The sequence below is a fragment of the Netta rufina genome (genome assembly GCF_964035555.1).
Source record: "Netta rufina genome assembly, chromosome: 1".
NCBI classification, from domain to species: Eukaryota; Metazoa; Chordata; class Aves; order Anseriformes; family Anatidae; genus Netta; species Netta rufina.
In genome coordinates, this window is record NC_140123.1 from 180,993,213 (window position 1) to 181,020,008 (window position 26,796).

A 26,796-nucleotide genomic window follows, 5' to 3' on the forward strand; every position below is an offset into this window, starting at 1 on the left:
AGGTCTATGTGTATGGGCACTAGCTTATATTTAATAAAGTGGTTCATAAATGGGTGATCAAAATACCTTATGTAGATGGTATCTTATGCTGGTACTTTGTTAACTGCTAACAATTAAATGGTATGTGCCTTCTTACTGGATGCATGACAATGCACACAAAACAATTCCTGAGTCAGCTCACTCTAGAGATTTCTGGACTTGACATTCCTGAATATGTTGTGGTTCATCACTGTCTTTCAGTGGTGCAGTATGAGATATTTGCTTAGGAATATTTGAAGTGAACGGTTTCTACAAGACCCTTTTCATATAATTTCATCAATTATGAAAATTGCCAGAAGCTGCAGGGTCAAGCAGATGAAGGTTAAAACATGTTGAGCAACAGCATGGCTTTTCCTGGGTTAATGATTTTGATCCATATTTTAGTCTGCGTCACTGTCTGTATGTTTGAGCATAGGAAGCATATGGTGATTGGGGTCTGATTTTGAGGGTGAATTTTTACCCCTTAGAGTAAGTCACTAAGACATTTGATTTTACAGAACACCTGATAAATACATTTAGAGTCAGTATATTTTCACAGTGGTTTGGAGAAAACTCTTGGAGGATTCATAGTTACAGACATATGGCTTAATGTTTATCATTGTAAAAACACTTGATTGCATAACAACAACCAATTTTAGAAATTATTACAAATGCATCAGCATCACCAAGGATGTCTGAGGAGAAGAATATGGCATATATTAACTTGGCACCTGAACACACACACAGTAACTTTGCCTTATTGGCACATGAGGTAGATCAGGATTTATATTTTATACAGGATATTATTAAAAATTATGGGAAAAGCATAAAGCTAATCATTAACATAATTTAAAAACTTTTTAAACAAATGTTTAAAAACATTGCTGTTTATTAGAGAAAATAAAAGAAACTTGCAATTTCTGGTAATACATTTATTTCTTATTTCCGTTGCACAGCACAGCTCCAGAAGTAAATACAACACAACTAGAAAACACTACCAGTGACAATGTTGCTGTGATCATCACTAATACTAGCAGCTACTACATGATTTATATTTACGCGGGAGTTGCAGACAGCTTTCTGGCCATGGGAGTCATCAGAGGCTTGCCCCTTGTGCATACGCTTATAACAGTGTCTAAAACTCTTCATCAGAAGATGGTGCATGCAGTTCTCCATGTACCTATGTCAGCATTCAACTCTTTGAAAGCAGGTAACTAGGATAGGAATTGATTGACTCATATATGGGTTTTATTTTAATTAAGCAGTTTTTATTCTGTTAAAGGATACTGTTGCTTTCCATTTATATTGCCAGTCAAGCTGAATGGTAAAAGTTTGCTACATAAAGTAATTTCTGAATCTTCTAATGAGCCTTGGTTGCACTTTATGTATGGCATATTCCAGTTGTCAGTTCTCATTCTGAAATATCACCACCTAAGTTGGCATATAAGGAGAAAATGCACTGTTAAAGCTCTTAGACAATAAAACCAGAAGAGGTTCTAATGAATAGCCTTTGTCTAAAACTGTGATAGAAAAGATATAGTCAGCTATGTGGTGAGTGACAAGGAGTCAGATGTGGATGATAAATAGTGCTGTATTTCGTGAGTAGTCCTACTAAAACGGCATGAAACATCAGTTAGTGTGAATAATGGTATTCATATTCAAATTTGGCTCTGGAGTTGATACAGAGTTCATTATATAACTGGTGCAACAAGTTCCGTCTGCTGCTGTATGTGAAATTCCTTTCCCATACTAGTATGCACTTACTGGTGCATACTAGATTACAGGGAGCATTGGTAAATGCAGTGTAACACAGGGTTTCTTCTTCATTTTCCCCTTTTTATTCTTAATTCTTTTATTTGGTGATTAACACAATAATTCCACTCAGAAGCTAACGGTGAACAAATTCATAAAATAAAATTTCTTTTTTTTTTTTTTTGGTTAAAGTAATAAATGTTGGATTATTAAGTAGTGATAAAACATTTTAACTATTTCTTTACTTTTATTTTTTCTTAATTCATAGGTAGCATACTTAACAGATTCTCAAAAGATACGGCGATACTGGATGATTTACTTCCACTTACAGTATTTGACCTCATTCAGGTTTGTAGAACAAAAGTTCTAGATTTTGCTCTTATAGTACTGTAAAGTTTCAGTTATAAATCATGGAAAAGAAAAATTATTATTTTAATAATGATGTGATATATCATTTAATCATGTTAATAAGAACTGACAACCAGAATCAAATCCCACCATTCTCTTTCTTTCAGTCTGCATTTCTGTTTACATAGCTGCTTACCTTGTTAGTCAACTTCATTGCTTCTTTTTTTTTTTTGAGTTCTTGTTCATTGTCTACCTCCACTGTTTGTGCAAGCCATTTATAAGTACTCAGGCTCAGAAACATTTTCGCCTTGCAGTTCTATTCAGTACAAGGACTCCTGCTGCTGTCCACATTCAGCTCCGAAGATGTAAAGGGCATTCTTTGATTTCTTTCAGTTATCTTTATTCAAGATTAATATTTTTAATGCAATTCCTTTGATTGCATCCAGTCATTTTCATGATATTACCCTTCTAGTCTCTTCTGTTCCCAGTTAGGTAGCATCAAAATCAATTTACTTGTCGTTTTGTTTTAATGTATTTTCATTTTTTTCTGTTCTCTTATCTTCTGTGAAACTCTTTCTGGCCTGCTTTATTTGGAAGTTTCACCCATGGTAATATGTTTTCAACTCTTAGTTGGGCAGTTCTGATTTTCCTTTTCCCTTTCTTCTTTGTTTCATTGTTCTTTTCTCTTTTCTCTCTCTCTCTCCCTCTTTTTTTTTTTCTTTCTCCTTTTTCCCCTCTTTTCTTTCCTTTTTTCTTTTTCTTTTTTCCTTTTTTACCATTTTCATTTTTTTCCTTTTTCACTATTTTTTTTTCCCCTTTTTCCTTCTTCCTTTTTCTCTGTGATTTAAGCCAAGTCTGCGAGGCTAGCTGTGTGTGATGAAAGAGAGCTTTAGGAGGAGGAATTCTTTGGAAAAATTGTATGTCTTAAGAGTTGTAGAACTGCAGACTTTCAGAGTGGTGTTTTTTTTTTTTTTTTTTTTTTTTGATGGAAACACTTGTTTCCAGCATAACTCCTGGGAACCTCCATGCATTATAGAATCTCAATGAGTTTTGAATGACCTTTCAAATCATTCACTCTGAAGAGAATACTGATGAAATACAGAGAGAGACAATTCCTATGCTTTCCAAGGAGGCCACCTTTGTTTGCTCCCAATACTGCCTGTTCTGAGACTCTGTGGCCCTATATAGATCCTCAGTAGCCCTGCTGAAGATCCCCCTCAGTAGCGCTAATGCTACAACACCATTCTTTTCTTAAATAGAACATGTTCCTGGAACATTTAAAAAATAAAAGGAAATGCATCCATGGTACTCCTGTTCTTCTCTCCATTTAGGAGACTTGCATGTAGGAAACATGCAAGTCAGATTCATTTATCACAAACACTGTGCTGCAGTCTGCTTGTCTCCATCTATGAGTTTGCTCTGATTTACAGTCCTTACCAACATGATGATCAGTTCAAAACCAAGTCCCTTTTCTCTATATCTTCGTTAGTAATTGATAAATTTGTCTTGTGACTTTAGAGAGGACAGTGCAGCTCCACCTTAAGAGGTTCAGGAAAATTACAGCACTACTTTGTGCCCTCCTGAAGTCATGGAGCTTTGCTGAATCAGTATACATGGACATTGAGCCACTCTCTGAGTCATTGATGTCATGTTCAGTGTGATCAGGATTCACTGTTGTCTTTTCTGCTGCGGCTTTTTTGTTTCTGATGTTTTGGATGTGCCATGGAGGAGATATTTGAAGCTTATTTTTGTTAGTCTGTCTCTGTGTCAAACCCTGACTAGTTTTTCAGGTTTCAATGATAAGGAAAACCACTAGATTTGGCTTTTCCTTTCTGATGCCTTTCAGAAGCTAACCTATAGTCTTAAGATCTCACCTCTGTCTCCTAAGTCTCAGCTGCAGAGGTTCTTGGATATGCACCATAAGCCACCTTGTTTTCCCATGTTCTTCTAGAGAAGATCATTGAACCTACCCACTGTCTTGAGCACTTTTTATTTGTCATCCCCTCATAAAATATTTCTGCTAGAATTCAGACTTGTATATTCAGACTTGTTTGGCAGCTTCTGACTTCCAGGAACACTGCAATAAAGGTCAGATTAATCTGAAAGATACAGAGAAGTTACATGTACGACTTTCTCTTGATATGATGATTATCACTGAATCACAGAGTGGTTGATGTTGGAGGGAACCTATGGACCTAGGACCTGGGACCTCTCCAATCTTTCTGCTCAAAGCAGGGCCAACTGCAGCCATACTGAATTTTGGATATTGCCAAGGGTGGAGACTCCTCAGCTTATCTGAGTGACTTGTTCCAGTGTTTGACCATCCCACAGTAAAAAAGTTTTTCTTACGTTTAAGTCCAATTTTGTAAATTTTGACTTGTGCCCATTGCCTCTTGTCATTTCAATGGGTGGCTCTGAGGAAAGTGTGGCTCTGTCTTCTCTGCTCTACTCCAAATACCTGACAACATTTAAATAAATATAAATTCTAAATATATTTATAAGATATTTTCTATAATTAGAGATTAAATACCATTAGGTATTTATACAAACTAATAAAATCCCTCTGAGCCTTTCCTACATAAAATCAAACAATCCCAGGTCTCTCAGTCTGTCCTCATATGTGAGATGTTCCAGTCCTCTATCATCCTCATGATCTTTCACTGGACTCAATCCAGTATGTCTATATGTCTCATACTGGAGAGCCCACTCCAGTTATTGTCTCACCAGTGCTGAGGAGAAGGGGGAGATCACTTTCCTTGACTTTCAGGCAACGTGGCCTTCTCTGCTGCAGGGATGCGTTTACTGGCTCATGGCCAGCAGGACCCACAGAACCTTCCATGAAAAGTCAGTCTCTGACCTGTACTGTGGCTTGTGGTTATTCCTTCCCAGGTGCAGAGATCTACAGAAAAAAAAAATGATTTCTAAGTCTATTGGGATGACCAAATCCAGGTCTGAAGGAGATGGAAACTTGCACTAGCCTTCAGTTTATGGTTGCTTACGTTTGTCATTAGGATATGCAAATGACTTCAGAGCTTTTCCCAAGAATTTGGCACAAAATTTTAGAGTCGATTCTCATTCCCTCTTCTATGAGAATGAGATGACTCACATGACTCTCATGTTTAGGGACACTGCCTCCTTCTTTGTTACAGCAATGGATGTCATGATGCATTTTTTTCTTAGGACTTCTGTGAGCATTAGACATATCCTCCTTTAACAGAGCATGGTTCTTCATCCAGGATAAATGAGGCCCCAGGATTTCTCTTCAGTCACTGAGATACACCCAGTTATGCAAAAAGGAAGAAAACCTAGTAAATTTTACATCAACTGCAAGAGGGAGCATGTGTGATGTTTTCTCTGACAGCTATCTGGCCTGCTTCCATATATTTTGAGTATGAATTATAGCCAGCTAATGACTGCAGTAGCATTGCAACCAGCTTAAACATCTATCTGTCTTCTACCAGTGTACGCAGAAGACAGGAGGGGTCTTACAAGGGGGTGATAATTTTTTTGGAAGTCCTTCATATAAGATGCTGCTAGTATACGTTGGTTTTCCCTAGGGTTTATATATATACATATATATATATCATATAATATATATATTTCATATATATATAATATATAAAATAAGTTTTGAGACTCACACAGAAAATTACAGTGAACTCATTGGGCATTTATAGCTATGGTCTTGACTGTGTTTCCCCTAAATTAATAAACCACCTTTGGTTAACCAGTTTGACTGCTGCTGTCCTTGCCACTCTGAATGCTGGCTGAATTGCTATCTCTACCACCAGCTGTGTTTTCCAAAATGATGACACAGAGGAAGCACTGGAATGTGTCTCCTGGTCTGGCCTCTATCCCAGTCCTGAAAGCTCAATCTCCAGGGTTGCTGCAGCGCTGCACTGTGGTTCTTAATTGGTCCACATTAACTCTCTGCTGGCGTTCCCTGGGTATATACTAATGCAGCCAGCTTGTTTTTATTTTATTTATTTTATTTTATTTTATTTTATTTTATTTTATTTTATTTTATTTTATTTTATTTTATTTTATTTTATTTTATTTTATTTTATTTTATTTTATTTTATTTTATTTTATTTTATTTTATTTTATTTTATTTTAATTTTTTACTGCTGTGTTTTACAGCAAATAGCAACTTTTGTTTGACTTCATACTTATCTATAAAAGCACTAATTTTCATATTCAAATTTTCATATTCATTTTTCATAAAATAACTGTTGGGCTGGTAGTGATAACTATATGGCATCATGGTGGTCTTTGCAAAACTTGAGTAAATGATGGAAAGGGGAACTAAAAGAGCCACTGTGTGACTGTCAGATCTCAAGTAACCTGAGAGCTGTATAATTTGGCTGATATCATTTGAATAAGTCATTCTCTTCTTAATAATTTAGGATACAAGAGGTACTAAATTCTGCGGTTTGAAATAGTGAGTAACATAAATCCATTCTTGTGTTGCTACAGACCAGAGCTATACAGCCTGTGCATGTGCTACTAACGTGTGCCAGCATTCTTCTAAGAGAAATGGGGAAAGTAATGAAAGAAATCTGTAACTGCTTCATCTGCTAAATTTTATTTTATTTTATTTTATTTTATTTTATTTTATTTTATTTTATTTTATTTTATTTTATTTTATTTTATTTTATTTTATTTTATTTTTCATGAATGATCAGTGCTATGATTGTATTGATTATATTTCTGATGAAAAGAGAAGGTAGGAATTTTGAAACATTCATAACAGTGAACAGTAGCTTGTCTGTGAAAGGCATCAAACTTGGAATACTAAAAATATTGCCTTGAAATCATGTAGATGTAACAGCAAAACCAAAAACTGCAATTTTCTTCTTAATGTGAGATTAGCTTTCCTCTCCATCTTTTTCTTTGCTGAGGCAATGGGCACAAACTTGCACACCGGGGGTTCCCTCTGAACATCAGGAAGCACTGCTGTGCTGTGGGAGTGACTGAGCTGCCAGCACAGGCTGCCATTCTTGGACATCTTCAAAACCCCCCTGGACATGGTCCTGGGCAGCCAGCTCTGGGTGTCTCTGCTTGAGCAGGGGTTGGGGCAGGTGGCCTCCAGGGGTCCCTGCCAACCTCAGCCTTGCTGTGGTTCTGTGAGCTGGTCAGTTAGAGTGATGTTTCAATGTGATATTCATCTTTGTCAAAATTGTCCATTTGCAGTTGTTTTCAGATGATAAGCTTGCAGACAGAAGTAGTTGTTTAGTGTGAAAGGTAATGCTCCTATATAAAGCAGACCTTTGCTATTCTGCATACATGGATGTATCTGTTTTTCACCAATTCAAGTACAAGACAGAAACAGTCCTAGTGCTTAAGGTGCTTCCAGAGTAAAGATCAAGACCTGATTTAGCTAAATCTCTCTAGAGCTACTGAGGATGAGGTCTTAGGAGAATGGTAGTACTTTCTGGTGGGTTAAATAACTTAACTCTGGAATGATTTTTTTTTTTTCTGTTTGTCTTCTATCTCCTTAATACATGTTTGTTTGTTTGTTTTCCCTCCTATGTAATTTTTCATACCACAAGTTCTCTTATGACTTATCTCCTGTCTTCTGATCAGAATGACTATAATCACTAGTTTCATATGTAGGTTACAGTCCCTGGGACAGGTGCCAATGTACTATTTCCCATTTTTCCTGACCCTTGGAAAAACTGATTGCCCCAGAATCTGCGGGAGACTGAGTCTCAGTTTCTGACAATCTAGCACACCTAGCCTAGGAAAGACAGCTTCAGTAGGCTTGGGAGGTGGCTGCAGATACAGCAAATATCATTCTTAGAATTTTAACTGGAGAGTGAGTACAGAGTTGTTGTTATTGTTGTTGTTTGTTTTGTTTTGTGTGTAAGAGTGGCTTCATAATTTAGAAGTTTGCATTACTTGCTGTACTACAGAAAACATTTCTTCTCTGTGTTAGAAAAGATGACAGCCATTCCTCAATGTCATAGATCTGGTCTCAGTTATTCATGATCTTTTCACAGAGGCTTGTTCTCAGCTGCAAGTCATACGTAGGTTAGCATTTTATGGTTCTCAAAACAATACATAGTTGCCATGGGAAGGAGATTCATCATCAACCTCTAGTCTATCAAATGACAAGTTTACTATATCAATAGTATTTTTCTTTCATTCTACAGTTAATACTGATTGTGATTGGCGCTATAACAGTAGTCTCAATATTACAACCCTACGTTTTCCTGGCATCAGTGCCTGTGATAGCAACCTTTATTGTGTTAAGGGCATACTTCATCCACACTTCTCAGCAGCTGAAACAACTGGAATCTGAAGGTATGAGCAGAAAAATTAGTAGACTCCTAAATCTGCAACAAATCAATTGAGAAGTGATTCACCCTTTCACCTCTTCTTTGCCTTTTCTCTTGTAAGATGCCATTGTCCCTGCAAGCAGAACACAAATCTCCTTAGGAGCACTGCTGCTACTGATCCAGACAATACTGAGTGCTCTGCTGCCAAAGAGCAATGGAGAAGACCTATTTAAAGCTGGGCTTTATCACCACTGCAGCTGAAAACAAATAAAGTCCTGACATACAGATTTTTGATAGTAAACTTAACGTGAAAAAATGTGGTCAGGCTTTTTATGTGCCCCAAGAGTTTCTTTCTTTATAAGAAAAAATTACAATGTCTGTATATTTCTTTCATGACTGCAAATAATTCTTATTTCTGAATAAGTTATTTGACTAAATTTCTTTTTCTCCCCCTACTATGAAGTCTCATATACCCCATAAAATGGAAGAAATGATTCTGAAGTATGGGTTTGCAGATCAGGACTGTGGTCTGGCTTTACAGCAAACTGGCAGACCCTCGGTTAGTAATTTGTGAATCTTAAACACTGATGATGAAGTTATGCACTTTTACTCATGCATAACTCTGAACGTCCTCAGATATAAATTTAAATTAGTTTCATGTTCACAGAGATCCAGTATCGTCTCACCACTTTAAACAGATTGTGTAAAATCTGCTTAAAGTTGCCACCATGTCAGTAGAGTGGAATCCAGGGCATTACAGTACTCTAGCTGTGCTAAGCAAACAACAAAAAAACCCACAACCTTCACCTGATGGACTTTGCAGAACTGTAGGAATTCATTTTGGCTGGGGAGGAGCCTTCTTTCCCTTGTGACATCTTACAGCAGACCAGGAGTTACCCCAAGTAGCATGCCAAATACGAGGAATTAAAAGACACTTTAAGTGTCTTCCTGGCAAGACACTGAATGGAACTTCAACCCATTCCCACAAATGCTGTTGTTGTATAGGATGTTGTTGCTGGGATTACTTAACATAAATTAAACCAATGATAGTAGTTACACTGCTGAGAGTTAGAGCACAGGGCTGTGTATTTTTGTGATATCAAAGGTATTTTCTTATGAGTGTTTATGATGTTTCTTATTTAAACACTTTATAGCTCGGAGTCCAATATTCACACATCTTGTTACAAGCTTAAAAGGACTATGGACGCTGAGAGCTTTTGGGAGGCAGCCGTATTTTGAAACCTTATTTCACAAAGCTCTGAACCTACACACAGCAAACTGGTTCCTCTACCTGTCAACGCTGCGTTGGTTCCAGATGAGGATAGAAATGATTTTTGTTGTCTTTTTCAGTGCTGTGGCTTTCATCTCTATCGTAACTACAGGTACAGTAACTTTATCTTTACTGGAATACTGAAATGCAAAACTTGCTTCTGCTCAACAGCTCAGCTGTAGACTCTTCTGATGGAAATAAATCATTGTACAGTCCAGCATACATTGGACTCACTGATTTATGTCAAAAAATTGAAAATATGATTTACTTAAAATAGAAATTATACAATCTTGTCTGCAATCTGCTGTTGTAGAAGACTCATAGAAAGGATTAGTTTGCAAATAATATCTGAGGGGCCAGAACTTTCTTTTCTTGACTCTGATGGTTATAAAAGTAATCCTGTGGTTTCTAAACCACATTAATGTAACCAAATGAGTGTACCAAAAAGTTTGGATGGTGATTATCATCTGTATTGCTTGACGTTGTTCAGTAAATCAAGGTTAATATTCCTCCCATTTTGCAAATGCCTGGGTAAGACATGGAAAGTTTTAATGATCTCTTAAAACCACATCAATAGCAGAAGTACTCATTCAGTTTTCTAATTCCCACCCACTGACCTTTTTCCTGATTGCAAATTCCATTCAAAATATCCATCAAAATGAGATAAGACAAAAGAGAATGGCTGTATACCTTATTATCTTGCTTGCATTTGAAATGCTGTCTGTGGCTGGGCCAGGTGTAGCTAGTAGCTAGCCATGGCAAGCAGTGTAGGAGCTGAAAATTCCCAACATGTTGGAACAATTCAATTTTGTGGAAAAACTCAAAACTCAGCAGGTTTAGCTACAAATAAATTTTAATACAAGTTTTAATTCAGTATACTTTTATTTTGTAAGTTTTTTTTTTGTTTGTTTGTTTTGTTTTGTTTTTAATCTTTATTCTCAGGCAGTATACTCCTTCTTCCCAGTTTTACATGGAAATTTTTATTCAGGATCTGGATATAGTTTAACTACAATGAAAACTGATGAACAAGGAGTTGCTGATTTTGTGAATGAGGTTATTTTTTCTAACAACATCCAAATGTAATTTGATCATATTTCAGTGTTGAGAAAGAATTATATAAAAGTGCACATTTCATCCAGTACTGTATTGTGTATGAAATATTATCCTCTGTTTACTGTACTGGGAGCTCTTATGACTCTTGGAAGGGAAAAGAAAAAAACACATACTTTCTATATGAAAATGTGCATCTACAGTACTTTTGTTACCTAGGAGACTTTTAATTCCTCTAAGATTCATAGGGAAACAATATTGCATCTCCCCTTTTCATTTTTTATTTTGTAGACCTAGTAGTTTTTTTCTCCATTTTTTTTTTCATGAGTTTGATGACTAAACTGTGAGTCTTTTTGTATTATCAAAAAACCCATGTTTTCTCCATAAAATAAAAGAGAGAATTTGAATATGTATTTTAAGATGTTATATGTATCTTATATATTGTATTTGGTATATACATATTATTTTCCTGATCTCTGTTAGCTTTTTATTTGCATATAAATTGAATGTATTTTTCTCTCTGCAGGTGAGGGACTAAGCACACTTGGCATTAGTCTTACTTTAGCCATGAACATCATGGGAACCTTGCAGTGGGCAGTAAACTCAAGCATAGATGTGGATAGCTTGGTAAGCATAAATTGTGTTGTGCTGTTTGTGTTGAGGAATTGCCTTATTTTATTGATTGTGGATGTTCACTGAGTTATTATCAGACTTGTATGCCAATCAAACCTGTCAGGGAAGTTCTCCTTATACCATTCGCAGAAACCTACTGGCTTTGGCAAAGCACCCGCCAAGTTTTTCTATGATCAGAAGTATTCCTGGACTAGAAGAGAGAACAGCAAATACTTGCATTTGAGGATTCAGATTGCACATGTAGCAGTGATGGGAGAACTTCGGAAAGACTTGGTGTTGTTTTGTTACGGTTATATATCTAATCAAACCTTACTTGGTTGACTTAAGGACTTTGCACAGCAGATCATAATGAATGTGTTTGAGCTCCTTTCTTGCAAAATTAATAGTGATAGGCATTTTTCCTAGACTTACTTTATGGTCTTTTTCTGGTTTCATTTAAAATAACCTATAAAATAAGGCTTTGGAGTTGTTCTTGATTATCTCTTTAATTTGTGTAGTTAGTTCATTAGTTAGGACTGACTTTAGGCTTTAAGGCAGAATATTTCACATGGTCAACTCATCATCATTTATTTGTTGAGATGTGAGAGGCAGACAGGAAACTCATAAAAGAATACATTTGTTCCTACAGTTTTCATCATACATGAGCTTAAATGTATGAAAGTTTCATATTTTATTTTTAAATTTAATAATTACACTTCAGGCATTCTAGGGTTCATTTTGGACAGAAGAATTCTTCCAACAAAATTCAGAAGTCACATAAACTGTAATTACATCCGTTAAAAAATTCTGAGAAAAAAAAAAATCTCCCACATCCAGTCATACCCCCTCTGAATCCTAAATTAGCTTCTCAAGTCAACTATTTTGGCACTGGGAAACAAACAACTTTTACAGGAGATCTTGGAGACCATTAGATCCTGATTAGCTGAAATGAGTTATTTAAAAAAGAAATGGGGCAGACGGTGACAGTGAGGGAATATTTGCCAATTCAGCATTTTTTTTTAAATAAGTAATTCAACTACCCTCATCCTGAAGGAAATCCTTAAGAGCCCTAAAACTGGGAATTAACCACTTACAACATCTAATCTCTTGTTTATGTGTATGATTAGTGATAGTCCAGAAAGCTGACTTCCATTCAGGGACATATTTTTTCCCTATCCACCAATTGTTTTATGATGATTCTTCCTTGGGTTGTTAGAATAGCCTGTCTTGAAGGGCAAGCAATTCGTGCAAGAGCTTTCTTGACATAACTGCAAGAGCAGCTGAACTGCAGCTCTGTGACCAATACAAAGCAAAACATGCCATTGGTAAGGCATGATGGTGACAGCAACATTCAGACAGCTCTCTTGCATAGTATTTTAGCCCTATAAGGCGTAACGTTATCATTTGAAATACAACAATCTGTATGAGAATCATATTTAGCTATTATACTGCTTAATGCAATCAGATGACATTTCACAAAAGAGCAACTGAAAATCTTACTGTGGGATTCAGAGGGTGATGGACACATTAGTGTTTTAATAAAGAAGAACATCTCCTTTCTAAAAAACACTGATGTATCATCCATTAGTAGCAATAAAGAAGTAACTTCATTCCCTTTCCAAAGTTGCAATTTGCCTTAGGTGTTTGTGAATTCTTTTCTCTATATTAAGACAAACCGGAGTACTGGAGCACCGGTTTCTATTAATGACAAGTTCTATTAATGACAGTCTCCTAAGTTGCCTTAGTTTATAGACAGATGGTCTGGACTTGTTTTGTCAGTGGATGGCTGCCCATCCCCATTGCATGGGTGTTTAAGTATCTCATGTGCCAGGCTCATAGATATTCCTGTTTTTCCTGACATTCAAAAGCTGCTTTTGTGCATGAAGAAATAAGAACAGCTTCATGGTTTTGGGCTAATACTGCCTCACTGGGTGATGCAGTTTTATTATTTTCTATACTTCGTATTGTCTACATTTCAAACTTCTCCCCCCCTCCCCTCCCTTTAAAGTCTTTTACAGTCATTTGGTTAAAGATGGCCTGCAAAGCCCTACATGTGTGCCTGGTGTAGTGCTCTGTTTTGGTTATAGTTCTCCCAGGGGGTACTCCAAAGCTCCCCACAGTACCAGACCAGTAAGAATTGATGCATCTCCATGTCTCCAGTAACACATATGCACACACTGTTCTTGATGACATTACTCCTGCCCTTCTTTGAGCTGTGACATCCATGCTTACCAGCCGGCACACAAGTGTGCCTGAGTACTCACAGCTGTAGGTGGTGTCTTTGGTTGTCAGATAAGCTGGTATTTTCTGCAAGTGATTGAAGCCCATTGCTGATGACACAGCTGCTGCAATTAGTACATAACATTAACCTTATGCTGATTATTTTTTACAAAATATGCAAGATATGGGACACTAGAGAAATAAGTGCAGACAAAAGGACAGGAAGGTAGGAGAATAGGTAAACAGGATCATGTGAAGAAGGAAAAAATGTACTAGAAGAAATACTGGCCAAAGAGATTGGTATGTGGCAAATTTGACTTAATTCCATGCAGTCTCCTTCTACAGCTTTCTGTGATGCTGGCATACATTTTCAAGCAATCTGAGTTTCTAGTTTCTGGATTTTTGTTTTACATGCACAGATATACTCTTCTTTGAAGTGATTTCTGTTAAATCTTATTTGGTTCTAGCTGAAAAATCCCTATTGTCTTTTAATACCCCGTAATGGTTTTGGCATTTTGTTCTCTCATCTCCTGATACTTTATCTACTCATTTTCTCCTTTTTTTTTTTTTAAACATATGTTGGTCACTCTGACAACTATCCATTGTTTCATTTAAAGCTACCAGTTAGGCTAGATTTATCTCCTCACTTTGATCATTTCTACTAAAACCTCTTTAGCTGGTCTTCTTTTTTTTTTTTTTTTTTTTTTTTTTTTAATCCCACCAGGCAGTCTCATTACATATGTTTTATATATATATAAAAAAATATATATATATTTTTTTTCTCTGTAAGGAAATAAAAAACAACTTTTTCATTAACAGATGCCTTCACAGATAAGCATTGGCTAGTCCCAGTGGAATGTTAATGCTTTATAGCCTCCTCCTTCACTGATGTGTATCCTGCAGGAGCAGCACTAAAACTGGGAAGGACAATTCCTTTTATCAGGGAACAAGAAGTTGCCATGCTTTCACTGTTGCCATGATTACTCATGTAAGGAGATATAAAAAGAATCCCCAAAATAGATATTAAAAACACTCTTGCTAAACTTCATAGTGCCCCATCCTGTACATCACTGATGCTGAAGAATTATAGTGCATGGTAGAGAAGGGAACCAAAGAAAAAATTAGGAAAAATAATGTTGCTTTTACAGCTGGTTTTCATGCTTTTGTTTTTCCATGCTATTTCTCTTTGAACCTGTTCAACTGGTAATTTTTAACTAGGAAATGATCTCTATATACATTTTACTATGGTCATCAGAAAACCTGAGAACACTGTTAGTCTAGTAAAACTTTAGAAATTGTAAAATTGACTTGACTGTATAATCTGCATCATAGTGACAGCTCTCAAAATGAAGGGCACAGAATCAACAAGAATCTGTGAGAACGTTTTCTTTTCTGTCTGAAAAGCAATACGAGAAAGAATAAAAATATCATTAGAAGTTTGTACTAAGTATTTCAATTTTGCAGTTTGGAAGAGGATTATATGACCTGTAAGTGCAGCCAAAACATAACAGCAAAATATAAGAAACCTTGGTAATAACGTATGGTCTGCCTGCACTGACCCAGTTTTCACAATGACTAACTGCACATTTTTTGTTTGTTTGTTTGTTTTTCACAACTTGAGCCATTGGACCAATCCCTCATAGCGTTTCTCAGATGCACGCTGCATGTTGTGGGTGGCCTGTTTTTGAGGGGCTGGTGTGTGCAGCACTGCTGTTAAACACAGTGCCTATCCAGTTTGGAGAAAGTAACTGCTCTTTCTAGCAGAAGAATATAGGGCCTTATGAAATGAATAGTATTAAGTTACTTGTAAAAGAATTACTTCTTCCACAATCTGGAAATACAGGTTACATAATTATATTATGAATTCTCATCCAACGTTAAGAGTTTAAGTGATATTAATGAGAAAGTAAATTAAAGAATTTGTAATGTTATTAAAATTTCAGTAAAATACAATTAGGCAAGGCTTAAAATAGTGTATTGTGAACTAGACATTTTTAGCTGAAAGTAGTAAATATACTCCTTTATTCTAAAGCATTAGTTGGAGAATGTGAATATAGCAGGTAAATTGCTGATGGGAATAATGGATAAGAAACTTGCTGTCACCTACACTATACCTGTCATTATGAATGACAGAAGATATCTACCAGTGAAAGGAAGAATGGATATCATTGTAAAATGTTGCTGACATTTATGCTGAATTCTGCCCAGATCTAAATCATAATGCAAATTACAGAATCGGGAAAGCATCTTTTTGAATTGATTTAAAGTATTAAGTTGTCTAAAATATCCTCACGTGTGAAGTGATTGATAAATCTGTCAGGGGAGCTTGGAAACAGAGATTAAATTTTCTGTTATAAGGTAAGGCTCGTTGGCCAGATGTCTTCCTAGCAGATATTAGCTATTTAGTAGTAGGATCTTTGGGGCAGTTACAGAAGTTCATTGATCTTGACAAAACCAGGAAAGAATACGCAGTATTTGTGAAGCTGTGATATTTCTAAAAATATAAGATTTCAGGTTAAAAAAAAAAAAAAAAAAACAGAAAAAAAAAAAACTGCAACTAAAATAAATGCATGGTGTTCATTGAGGGGGTTTACTAAACACAGTCAGACAGGAAAACAATTGTCAGTCTTGTCCAAGGTCCTTCTGTTTTCATTACCAACATGAGATGCCATTCATATGTCAACATGATGAGTACCATGCCTTTCCATCTTGCACACTAGTTGAGATGGAAATTGTGATTGATAGGCTTGCGTGTTAGCATGCCTCTCAAAACTTCTGTCACAGTTTTATTTCAAGGTGATGAGAAATGAAAGCAATTTTCCTAATAGTTCCTGGTATTATTTATATTTGCTTCCAACTTGAAAATCCACCTAACAATATTTCAATCTGGATCAAAGAGCAGGAAGGAATGATAATACATCAAGTAGAATGAGTTTACAGAGGGAATACAAAAACATTTAAATAAGGTCAAAGACGTAAAAATAGATTTCCATAATGTCTTTAAAGAGAGAGATCTGGGAGTACGGATTAGAGAACAAATGCTAATAATAAGGCCCAAATAGTCCTGGATGCAGTAGCAATGTGTGTATATATTTACTTACTTATTTTGTACTTAATTGGACTTAATGACCAATAAGAATTGATACGGTCTTATAGCTTACTCTTGCTTTCAAAAGTAAAATGTTGGCAAAATAAAGACTGTAGTTAACTCAATCAGGTGGACTAAAGTGCATAGGAACCTGGTTGTAGAAGAAACTCATGTCTGCTTGAAGTGAGGGGTTGGAATTTGTTTCCTGTGTAGCATGGGAATAGCAGCAGGAAATTATGGAGACTCTAAAACTACTGGTATTAACAACATTCTCTAGAAGCATATTAGTAATGAGAGTCTCCACAGAATGAAAACAAGCTATGCATTGGAGATCAACAAGCATAAAGAGAAGCACAACTTGACAAAATCAGAGTTAGATTTGCAAATGGCCCAAGCTTTAGACAAATACTTGGTCTCAGTTTTCAGTAATGACAGTGTTTAATATTGGGAGTCGGAAGTGGAGTGGAAGGTAGGAATGGGATTTATAATCTCTGAATGGGAAATTACATGAAAAACAAACAAACAAACAAACAAACAAACAAAAGTCTAGTTGTAGATACATAATGCAAATAAACACCTAAGGTATAATCCTGGTCTCCCTAAATTTCCTGTACAGTCAGTGGAGAGTTACATACACCACCACTGAGTTGGTCCATCTAAAAGTGGAGTCTTTAACTGAATGTGATTGGGTTCTGCAGTTGGGCATTTCAGTTTAACCTGTAAAACTGGGCTGGAATAAGGCAGACCAATGCACTCATACTGGGTGGGACTGGACCCAGTTCAGAGTTCATCGCAGAGTTCAGATAGAACTGTCTGAGAAGCTGGAGATCTGGTAACTGCTGCTTTAGATGAACTCACCAGTCTGGAGGTGGTGGCACATGATAACAAACATTACTTTCAGTTAAAAAGGAGAGATTAGAAGTCACTGATGCCACCAGCAGATTGTTAGTCTGATGGCAGAATCTTCAGAAACTAGTTTGAAGAAGTAAGCAAAGATGCAGTGCTTACAGAGGGAATAAACTCAAGTTTGCTGAAATTAGGTTGTGTCAGACTAACCTGATAACTGTGTTTGATGATTTATTTTCCAGACAAAAGTAATGCAGTAGATCTGATCTGATCTGTCTTCTGGAAAGCACTGGCTCTAGCTGTGTTTCAGAAATTATATAAATGAAGGGAGATCAGGATTATTACAAAACTGTAAACTAGTTAATGAATTGGATAGAAAGGAAAAGGCATTAAGCTGTAAGTATTAAGCTGTAGACAGGCTACTCAACAAAGATTAGGTTTGTGACTGAGCTAGTTTTAATCTTTTTTTTTTCTAATGCTCTCAACAAAGGAAAAAAAAATGTGTTGAAGAAATCTGCCAAAGGCACAAAGCTGAAGGGCAGCGTCAGCACAAAGAACACTGAGAGTTAAAAGGTATTAGGTGACCTCAGATGACAAATATGAAACAGATTTCAGTAAACAAAGTGCAAAGGCTTAACTTAGAGACTGCTAAGAATAACCTCTCTTGTAAGTAAGAATCTCTTCGGTTAGAAATGCCTGAGGTGGAGGAAAGCTTGGCTGACCACTGCTTGATCAAAGGATGACTATAAAATGTGATTGTGAAGTAAAGAATATGTGTTAATAGAGTTAATATGGTAAATATAGGTAGGAAAGTACCAATGCATTTGTACCACGTCCCTGTAAACATCATCCAAAATGTTGTATATGTTCTGATCAGCCAGGAAAGATTAATTTGAACTGGGATGTCTGGAGAAAGAGAACATATGCTAAGAAAGAGGCTTAAACCTGGATTTTCTTTAGTCCTGGAGAATAAAGGGTGACTCGATCTAAGATGGTCCCCCACAAATAGGTGGGGAAAGCAGCTAGGAAAAAAGAACTGCTTAGAATTTAAAATTTTAAAATGCCCAAGAACAAACCTGCCCTGAAAGTATGTTTTATGATGACCTGAGCAGTGAAGTTATAGTGAAGGAGATGAACTAACTATCTATTTAATCGACCTGTTTATAAAAGGTTATGTATGAGGTATGGAGGATTACTTCTAGTCCTGCACTTTGAAAATTCACCAAGACAGCTATAAGCAGATAGCAATTTCTGTCTGAAGTCCATGACTTGATAACTTCACATAATATGCACAATTACATATGTAAAAATAATTACGATGGAACTTCCTTCTATTTCTTTTTCTAAAAATCTGTAGATAATCTCTCATAAATATTCAGATGATAATGTCTGATGACCATACTCTTTACTTGATCATAAAGCTTTGCAGCTTTCAAATTCCATGCATTCGGCTGATCTTTGAAGACTAATCATTATTCAAAGAAATTCAGTTTTCAGGTATGGCAACGCCCTACAGGATGAAGACTCCAGGATTTCTTTCATGTTAATAGTTTGCTTTCATATATACAGTTCATCTACAGTTTTCACAATACATTATAAAGAAAAACAACAACAACAACTATTGTGCCCATTTTAAAATAAAGCAAGCAGAATCACATGCTTGGCCAGTGTTGAGAGTACAAGAGAAAGAGAATCTAGAGCTCTATAAGTGAAGTAGCCTACCTTTTAAAATTATATCACAGTATATCTTATACAGAAAAGAGACTCACTGTTCTGGCTAGGAATTAGGAATAATTTTATTTTGTTTTGCTTGATAACTAAATATAATTAGAATACTGTTTGTTTTGATTCCTAGATGCGGTCTGTCAGCCGGATATTTAAATTTATTGACATGCCAACAGAAGAGATGAAAAACATTAAGCCACAGAAGAATAATCAGTTTTCAGATGCCCTTATAATTGAAAACAGGCATGCAAAGGATGAGAAGAACTGGCCATCCGGGGGCCAAATGACTGTGACGGACCTTACGGCCAGATACATTGAAGGAGGAGCTGCTGTCCTGGAAAACATTTCCTTTACAATAAGTTCAGGGCAGACGGTGAGGCACTGTTTTGTTGTCTTTGATCTGACTTCTATTAATTATGGAGGTGTCATTATAAACCTATTTATTGACTCAGTAAGTTTTTGTAAATGGAAACATGAAATTATTGAAGAACAAGGTAATCATCAAAATGACTTGAATGACAGAAATGTCTGAAAAAAGAGCTCATCTGTATGATTATTAGCTATGGACAAAAATCGCAAGGATAATCATTAATGGCTTAAGTATCCTAGAAGTCTTGAAGTTATTTACACCTCAGTGAAGCATGGTGAGGGTGTTTGAGCAGAATAAAAAGGTAAAATATATATGCAGCAGTTCTCCAAGTCCTCTTGCGGTGCCTGAAGCTTGTCTCCTTCTCCTGTGGACAAGGAAGTGTGCAAATGAGCACAGATGCTGGGGGCACACTGACCCAGGTGGAACAGGGCACGAAAGAATACCGGCTGGTGTGCCAAGGGTATCAACGCACCAGCGGCTCGGCGGTCAGAGGGGTGTTCCACGGGTGCTGTAGGCTATGCCAAATTATTATATAGCAAACAATAAACAGTTCTATTCTTTAAAAGGTTTACCACCCCCTAACTAATCTTAGTGCATGTGTGGAGTTACGTTCAAGAAAGAGCTCTCTTTTCAGGGCAGCACTTAGGCAGGTGTTGAACACTCTGCTTGAGGTTCACGCTGAGGTATCATCCCCAGTAGGGTGGAAAGAAAGACTTGCAAGATCTCCTGTGCTTAAGCTGTATGGATGAAGAGCCAATTTTAACTCTGTCACCTAGATGGGAAAACAGGTTCAGCGACAATGCTCCAGCCTCGCCATGAGGCAGCTCTCAGCTCCTTGTTTGAACAGCATCAGACTCTGCCAGATTTCATAGATCTGTATTAGTTTACATGAACTGAATGTTTCATCTGCTAAGTTTGAGGGCATCAACACTTTGATACTGGGGGTCTGACTTCCAGCAGCACCATCCTGAAACCACTCTGCCTATGGAGAAGAGGCAACCTGTGATTCCTGGAGTGTGGAGGTGTTGGTGCTGCTGCAGTCCGGTTGATTTACTTCCTGGAAAATCCATTGAAGCAGAGGAGTAATGGGAATGAAAGATACTTTTGTACTGTACAGAGGAGGGGCAAAACAATTAAAACAAAGATCCTTTTACAATGACTATGATTTAGACATTTTATCCAATTCCACTGATGAACCCTGCACTCACAGGTAATGTGTCCAGAATTGGAGCATGCTCCTTAAACTGAAGAAGATTTGTAGGGAAGCAAGGGAAAAGCAAACATGAACAGGGAGAGCTCTCATCTGCTGAAGTTGCTGGTGACACATAGCATAGACATTTGCTTGTCTTGTTTGGTCTGAGGCACTGCTGTGGAAAGGATGCCAGGTAGCAGGAAGAGTCCTCACATCACCTCCACATTTATATTGTCATCTGACAAACACAGCCTACACTTGGGGACCACAATTCAGATTAGCTGTATAAAATCCAGTTATTGAAAAAGTCAGTATTGCAGCTTTGGCTGGTGGTTACAGAATAAAAAAATAATATATAAGCAAATTTATGTCCTTTGGCTAAGCATAGACTAGTGGATTGTCTTTCCTAGTTAGTTCTGAAGGTTTACACCAGCAAAACAGAGCCTGGAGCAGTGTCTCATTCAGCCCTTGCTGTAGGCTTTTATCATTCCCAAATGAATGGCATACACCATCCCACTGAGAGCCATTTGGATTGCTCTCCGCTGCTAAGATCTCTTAAGTATTGCTGCCTTAGTCTGTGGTTAACGTGTGAGCAATATTAAGTGTTTGCTTTTATGAATTTGCATTGCAGGTGGGCCTTTTAGGAAGAACTGGTTCAGGAAAAAGCACTTTACTTTTTGCATTTTTAAGACTGTTGAATACAGAAGGGGATATCCAGATTGATGGCATCTCCTGGAACACAGTCAGCTTGCAGCAATGGAGAAAGGCCTTTGGAGTGATCCCTCAGGTAATGAAAATATTTTATAGGCAGCAAAAGGGCAATTGTGTACCTTTATTTTTATTGATTGTATATCCATACGCATGAAGTTACCTTTAGGGTGAAAGGTAGCTGTTTTAGGATACGAAGCAGAAAAAGAAAAAAAAAAAAAAAAAGCAAAGATTTTGTGAAAGGGGAAATTGGAGGGATGGAAGTGATAATTTGCAGAAAATGCTACATTTTGAGAATTTCTGTTACCCTTACAAGAACTGTTCTAAAAAATGAGAAGTTACACTCAAACAAAAGTTTAGAGCCTGCTTATCTCTCTGCCTCTGAAATGGTTTACATGTTGATTCAAAATAAGATGGTGCCACCTAAAGAAAAAAATACAGTCAGTGGTGTTCTTACCTCCTGTTTTATAACCATCATGTTTTATGTTTAATGTGTCAATACTATACATTATTTATTTTATTTGATAGGCTAGTAGCAGTTTTAGAGTCATGCCCTGAAATTCATAGAACTCTATAATGGTTTGGGTTGGAAGGGACCTTAAAGACCGTGTAGTTCAATCCCCCTGCCATGTGCAGGGACACCTCCCAGCAGACCAGGCTGCCTAAAGCCCCATCCAGCCCGGCCTTCAGCACCTTCAGGGGTGGGGCATCCACAGCTGCTCTGGGCCTCACCACCCTCTGACTGAAGAATTTCTTTGTAACATTATTGCTTCTCCTATCATTACATTCCTTTACACAGAGTCCCTCCCCAGCTTTCCTGCAGGCTCCCTTTAGGCATCAGAAGGCCACTGTAAGGTCTCCCAGAGCCTTCTTTTCTCCAGTCTCAACAACCCCAACTGCCTCAGCCTGTCTTCATAAGAGAGGTGCTCCTGTCTCTGATCATCTGTGGACTTGTTCCACGTCCTTCTTGTGCTAGGGGCCCCGGAGCTGCACACAGTGCTCCAGGTGAGGTCTCACAAGAGCAGAGCAGAGGGGGAGAATCCCCTTCCTCACCCTGCTGGCCATGCTGCTTTTGATGCAGTCCGGGATATGGTTGGCTTTCTGTACTGCAAGTGCACATTGCTGGCTCATGGTTTTTCATTTACCAGTACCCCCGAGTGCTTTTCCACAGGGCTGTTCTCAATCCACTCATTGCCCAGCCTGTATCTGTGCTCAGGATTGCCCCAACCCATGTGCAGGACCTTGCCCTTGACGTTGTTGAACCTCCTGTTGTTTGCACAGGTCCACCTCTCAAGCCTGTCAAGGTCTCTCTGCGTGGAATCCCTTCCCTCCAGCACATCATCAGTGTCGTTCCTCTTTGTGTCATTCATAGAGCTGCTGAGGGTGCAGCAATTCGCCAGAGGCAGCAATTTTTAAGCACTTTGACCTTGCCAGAGCAGCCTCTTCCTTCACTGCCAGCTACGCCAGGCAGTCACTGCTCAGGTTCTCCTCCTGGCCCAGCTCTGCCCACCAGGCTGAGCCTGGCTGACTGCCCCGTGGCAGCTGATCTGTCACCCTTTCTTCTATGCTCTGCAACTCTTTCATTTCTGTCTAGTCCTGTAAAATTTTATTTGTTTATTACCACTGGTTCAGTGCTGTCAGCATGACTTTTGGTTGCAAGCAAGAAAAAAATGTCACCCTTTCAGGTCAAGGTAGCTGTGCTGTGGATTGTAAATACAGCTGTGTCTAGATTGGCAAAGATTGCCTTGATGGTTTAGTATGTAGAACAGATATGTTATATGACTTGTTGAAGGGTGTTTTTGTGAGAGTAAGTTGTCTCCATTGGGACATTTTTGTGATATAGTATAACTTTCTGTGTGAGAAGGGGCTTCCCTGTCTCTCCCATAATAATCCTTTGCTTTCACCCTTTTCCTCCCTTTGGGATGTGGGTGCCCAGCAGGGTTTTTGTTTTCCATCTACAGATAGCCTTGAGAATGCATGAGCTGGAGAGAAAACTGAATGCGTTGTTACTAGTAGCCTTGCTGTCACTTTGAAAACTATGATTAGTAATTCCCATAGATGAGAACTCTCTGCAGAATCACTGATGGTATGGGAAACATCACTCTGCAGCCATCAGCCAAATGTGAGAAATGTTAATTACGTGAGCAATGTAACTTGCTCTTCTGCTAGTGAGACACATTGTTTGTTGTTCAAGTCACACATTTAATTCAGTTTGGAAGTCCATGATACATGGATCAATGCCAAAAAATCTCAGCCCTGCATTCTCTGGAAATCACAAGTTGCCAGTCTGTTTCCGTGCTTCATTTTACAGCTTCTGTCCAAATCTCTTTCTGAGAAACCTCACATTATACCTCAAAAGCTCCCACATTCAGAGTGAAATAATGTTTTCACCAGTATTTTCCCAGCAGGGAAGAGAAATTACTTATGCCACTCCGCCTTTTCCACCAGAACAAAGAGAGCCTTTTGTTCTCTGCCATTCACCTGCAGCTTCAGAATGAAAAAAAATAAATAAAAAAAAATCACCTTTCCTTTCCTGGGAGGCTGGCCTATAACAACACATGGATGTTCACAGCCTTAGGAGAGAGGCTGCACTAACAACAAGAGAACAGAGCTAGTTTGACCTGAGGCATGCTTCCTCATGAAAATTTCCCAGCATTGTTCTTCTCCTCCTAAATTTTGTAATTTGAAGGAAAAAAAGCTACTTTTCCTCCATGGGAACGTCATGGGATGTCTGCGTAGCACCTACGGAGTCCTAATGGCAGCACGTACTGCACTCTGCTCCAGGCAGGAGGTGCTGAAAGAGCCTGAGAGGCAGTCAGGGCTCACACTGAGCCAGAGCAAAGGCAAAGATCCATCTGCTCCTCTCAGTATATCAAATGCAGCTGTCAGTGCACGAACTGGTAAATCATATAAAACAAGTTTCCTGGAGCACCCACAAGGAAGTTCCTTCCTGCACCTCGTCAGAGGCTGGCGCTGGTTAAGCACAGCCTAAACCACAGCTCGGCTCCTACAGGATGTTTGTAATTCTCATGTAAAAAAGTAACTCAGCGATAACAGGCTGCTGGAAGCACAATCACAGCCCATCATCCCTTTTTACGGGCAGTCCTTTCTGATGCTTCTTCCACAAGACTTTCCCCACCACATTTCCAATGTGTTTGGTGAGGAAAGCCAGCTGCATCCGATTTCATCACACTGAAGCTCTTCTGCATACTGGTCCTCAAGCAGATTATGTCCTGAACAATTTGATAGAGCTAGATTGGTGAAACAAACAAACAAACCCAGAAATTTATCTTTGAAGGGAGAACGGGAGATCTAGAGCCAATTTCCCATTAAAACAAAAAAGGAGAAACCTGAGATCCGTAAGGTGTCACAGTGGATATTTCCTTGAGCCTTGAGTGTTCTGTTCATATTTAGACTTTTAATCATCCTGGTAGATATCACAGCATTTCCTACGTTAAATATTTGGTATAGAGTTAAAATCAAGCTTATTATGGAGAACAAGATTACTACTGTTAGTGGGATTGCCAGCTGACTCCCTTTTTCTCCTTCTTTTCACTGAAGAAGTGACATTTTACAACTTTCACCTATGTAATTCCAGTTTTTCAGACGCCATCTCACTTTGTTATATCTGCCTGTCTGCCTATCTCCAGCATCAGCTTGGAGGTCGCAGGAGTGGCTGTTTTGTACCATCCCCAGTCACTCCTGTGCCAGGAATCTCAGCACCCTGGAGGCGCTAATGTGAAGGTCTTGAGGAGTCTGGATTCCTGCAGGGCATCAAGGCATGTCAGCACCACCACACCTGGGAGCATCTGCTGCCCCAGGCCCATGCACAGAACACTGGTGGAGATCAATAAGAACCCCACAGGCTCATTCGGGACATTGTGCCAGTTATCCTCTGTGCATGGGTTCAGTGCTTCCAGGAGCACAGCACCTGTGGGAGGCAGGGGTTTTAGTAGCTTCAGGAGAGCTTTGAACCTTACAGAACTGGTTCCAAAAATGGTGCCAAAGATCTTCATTGCTCACATGCTCTTATGGTTGACTGTAAATATTTTAATGTCAATGCAGTCAGTAAAGGACACTTACAAAAACAAAACCTCCATACCTAATACTAAGGCATTCGGATAAAAATTTCATTTTTCTTTTGTGTTAATATTCTTGCCATGATATTTACAAATTGGAGGAGGCAACATGGAGGTGATATGGCCGTTACTTTAACTTCTCTGTGTGTGCAGCTGGTGTCATGGGTCTTGCTAAGGTTGCACTTGCTCTCCAGCCCTGGGCACAGGGGAACAAGGAAGGGTTCCCAAGAAGAGCAGAGTGATGGGTGCTGGCCTATGGGTCTGGCTCAGGGCTTGCGTGGGTCTTTGCGACAGCAGCTGCTCACAGCCAGGGTATTTTCACTCCTTATCAGCCTCTTGTAAACTGATCCTCGACTCTTCTGTATGCATTTCCATAGGTACGTCAGGGTCTTGGTTCTCTACACAACACTTAAATCACTTAGGGAGCTTATCTGCACAAACAGTATACCCAACACCATAACCAATACGCAGAGGCTCTAGCCACTGAGGGGGATTAGTGCCCTTTAGAGGGGTTGATTTACAATATTTGGGGTGGGCAGAACATAAACATGACTCTATTTATATTCCTAAGCCTTTTTGCTTGTGGATGGGTGTCAGCTCTGAGAAACTATTTCTTGTGTGATCACACCCATTATCAGCCTGGGCGAATATGAACAAATGACCAAGAAGGAAATGGTTCCAGACTTACTGCCAGTCTCCCCAGCCATCCAGCTCCCCTTCCACCACTTTCCTTATTCCAACTTCTTCCATATTTATAAATGACACACAAACCCATGGAGTCACTTTCCTCCTCCTCCTTCTTTTTTTTTTTTTTTTAATTTTAATCTTGTAGCATTCAAGATTTTTTTTCTTTTTCTTTTTCTGCTTCTTTTTAACTGGACTGTAAATGGCCCATGTGACTAACACCATATTTACTCAAGTGAAGCCTATGTGGTTTCTAATGAGCTGGGAGGAAGGGGGTGTTGAAATGAATAGAGAAAATACCAGAATTCGGGACAATTAAATATTTACCTTGAAAAAAAAAAAGTGTATTTTGGGGAATAGCTTGCTTTTCATGCCCTACTTCTTGAAAGCACACTTATTAGAAATAACAGCAGTTTCTGTATAAAGTGGTTCCCTTTATTTCTCTCCCTGCTGCACTTCAGCAGGAATGTTATTCAGACCTATCTTCTTCAAAACTGGTTTGTTCAGTTAGCTATTCTTCACCAGTGAGAACTGAAAATACCTATTCCCTTAG

General features: G+C 38.2%; 1 protein-coding gene across 1 annotated transcript in view; it reads left to right on the forward strand.

Moving 5' to 3' along the window:
* The window catches only part of CFTR (CF transmembrane conductance regulator), an 85,937-nt gene that overhangs the window by 50,098 nt on the left and 9,043 nt on the right, over positions 1–26,796 (forward strand). The window contains exons 16-22 of the mRNA XM_084296550.1: positions 980–1,228; positions 2,039–2,118; positions 8,274–8,424; positions 9,554–9,781; positions 11,246–11,346; positions 19,341–19,583; positions 21,404–21,559. Coding sequence (XP_084152676.1) covers positions 980–1,228; positions 2,039–2,118; positions 8,274–8,424; positions 9,554–9,781; positions 11,246–11,346; positions 19,341–19,583; positions 21,404–21,559 — 1,208 coding nt within the window. The remainder of the gene's footprint in view (positions 1–979; positions 1,229–2,038; positions 2,119–8,273; positions 8,425–9,553; positions 9,782–11,245; positions 11,347–19,340; positions 19,584–21,403; positions 21,560–26,796) is intronic.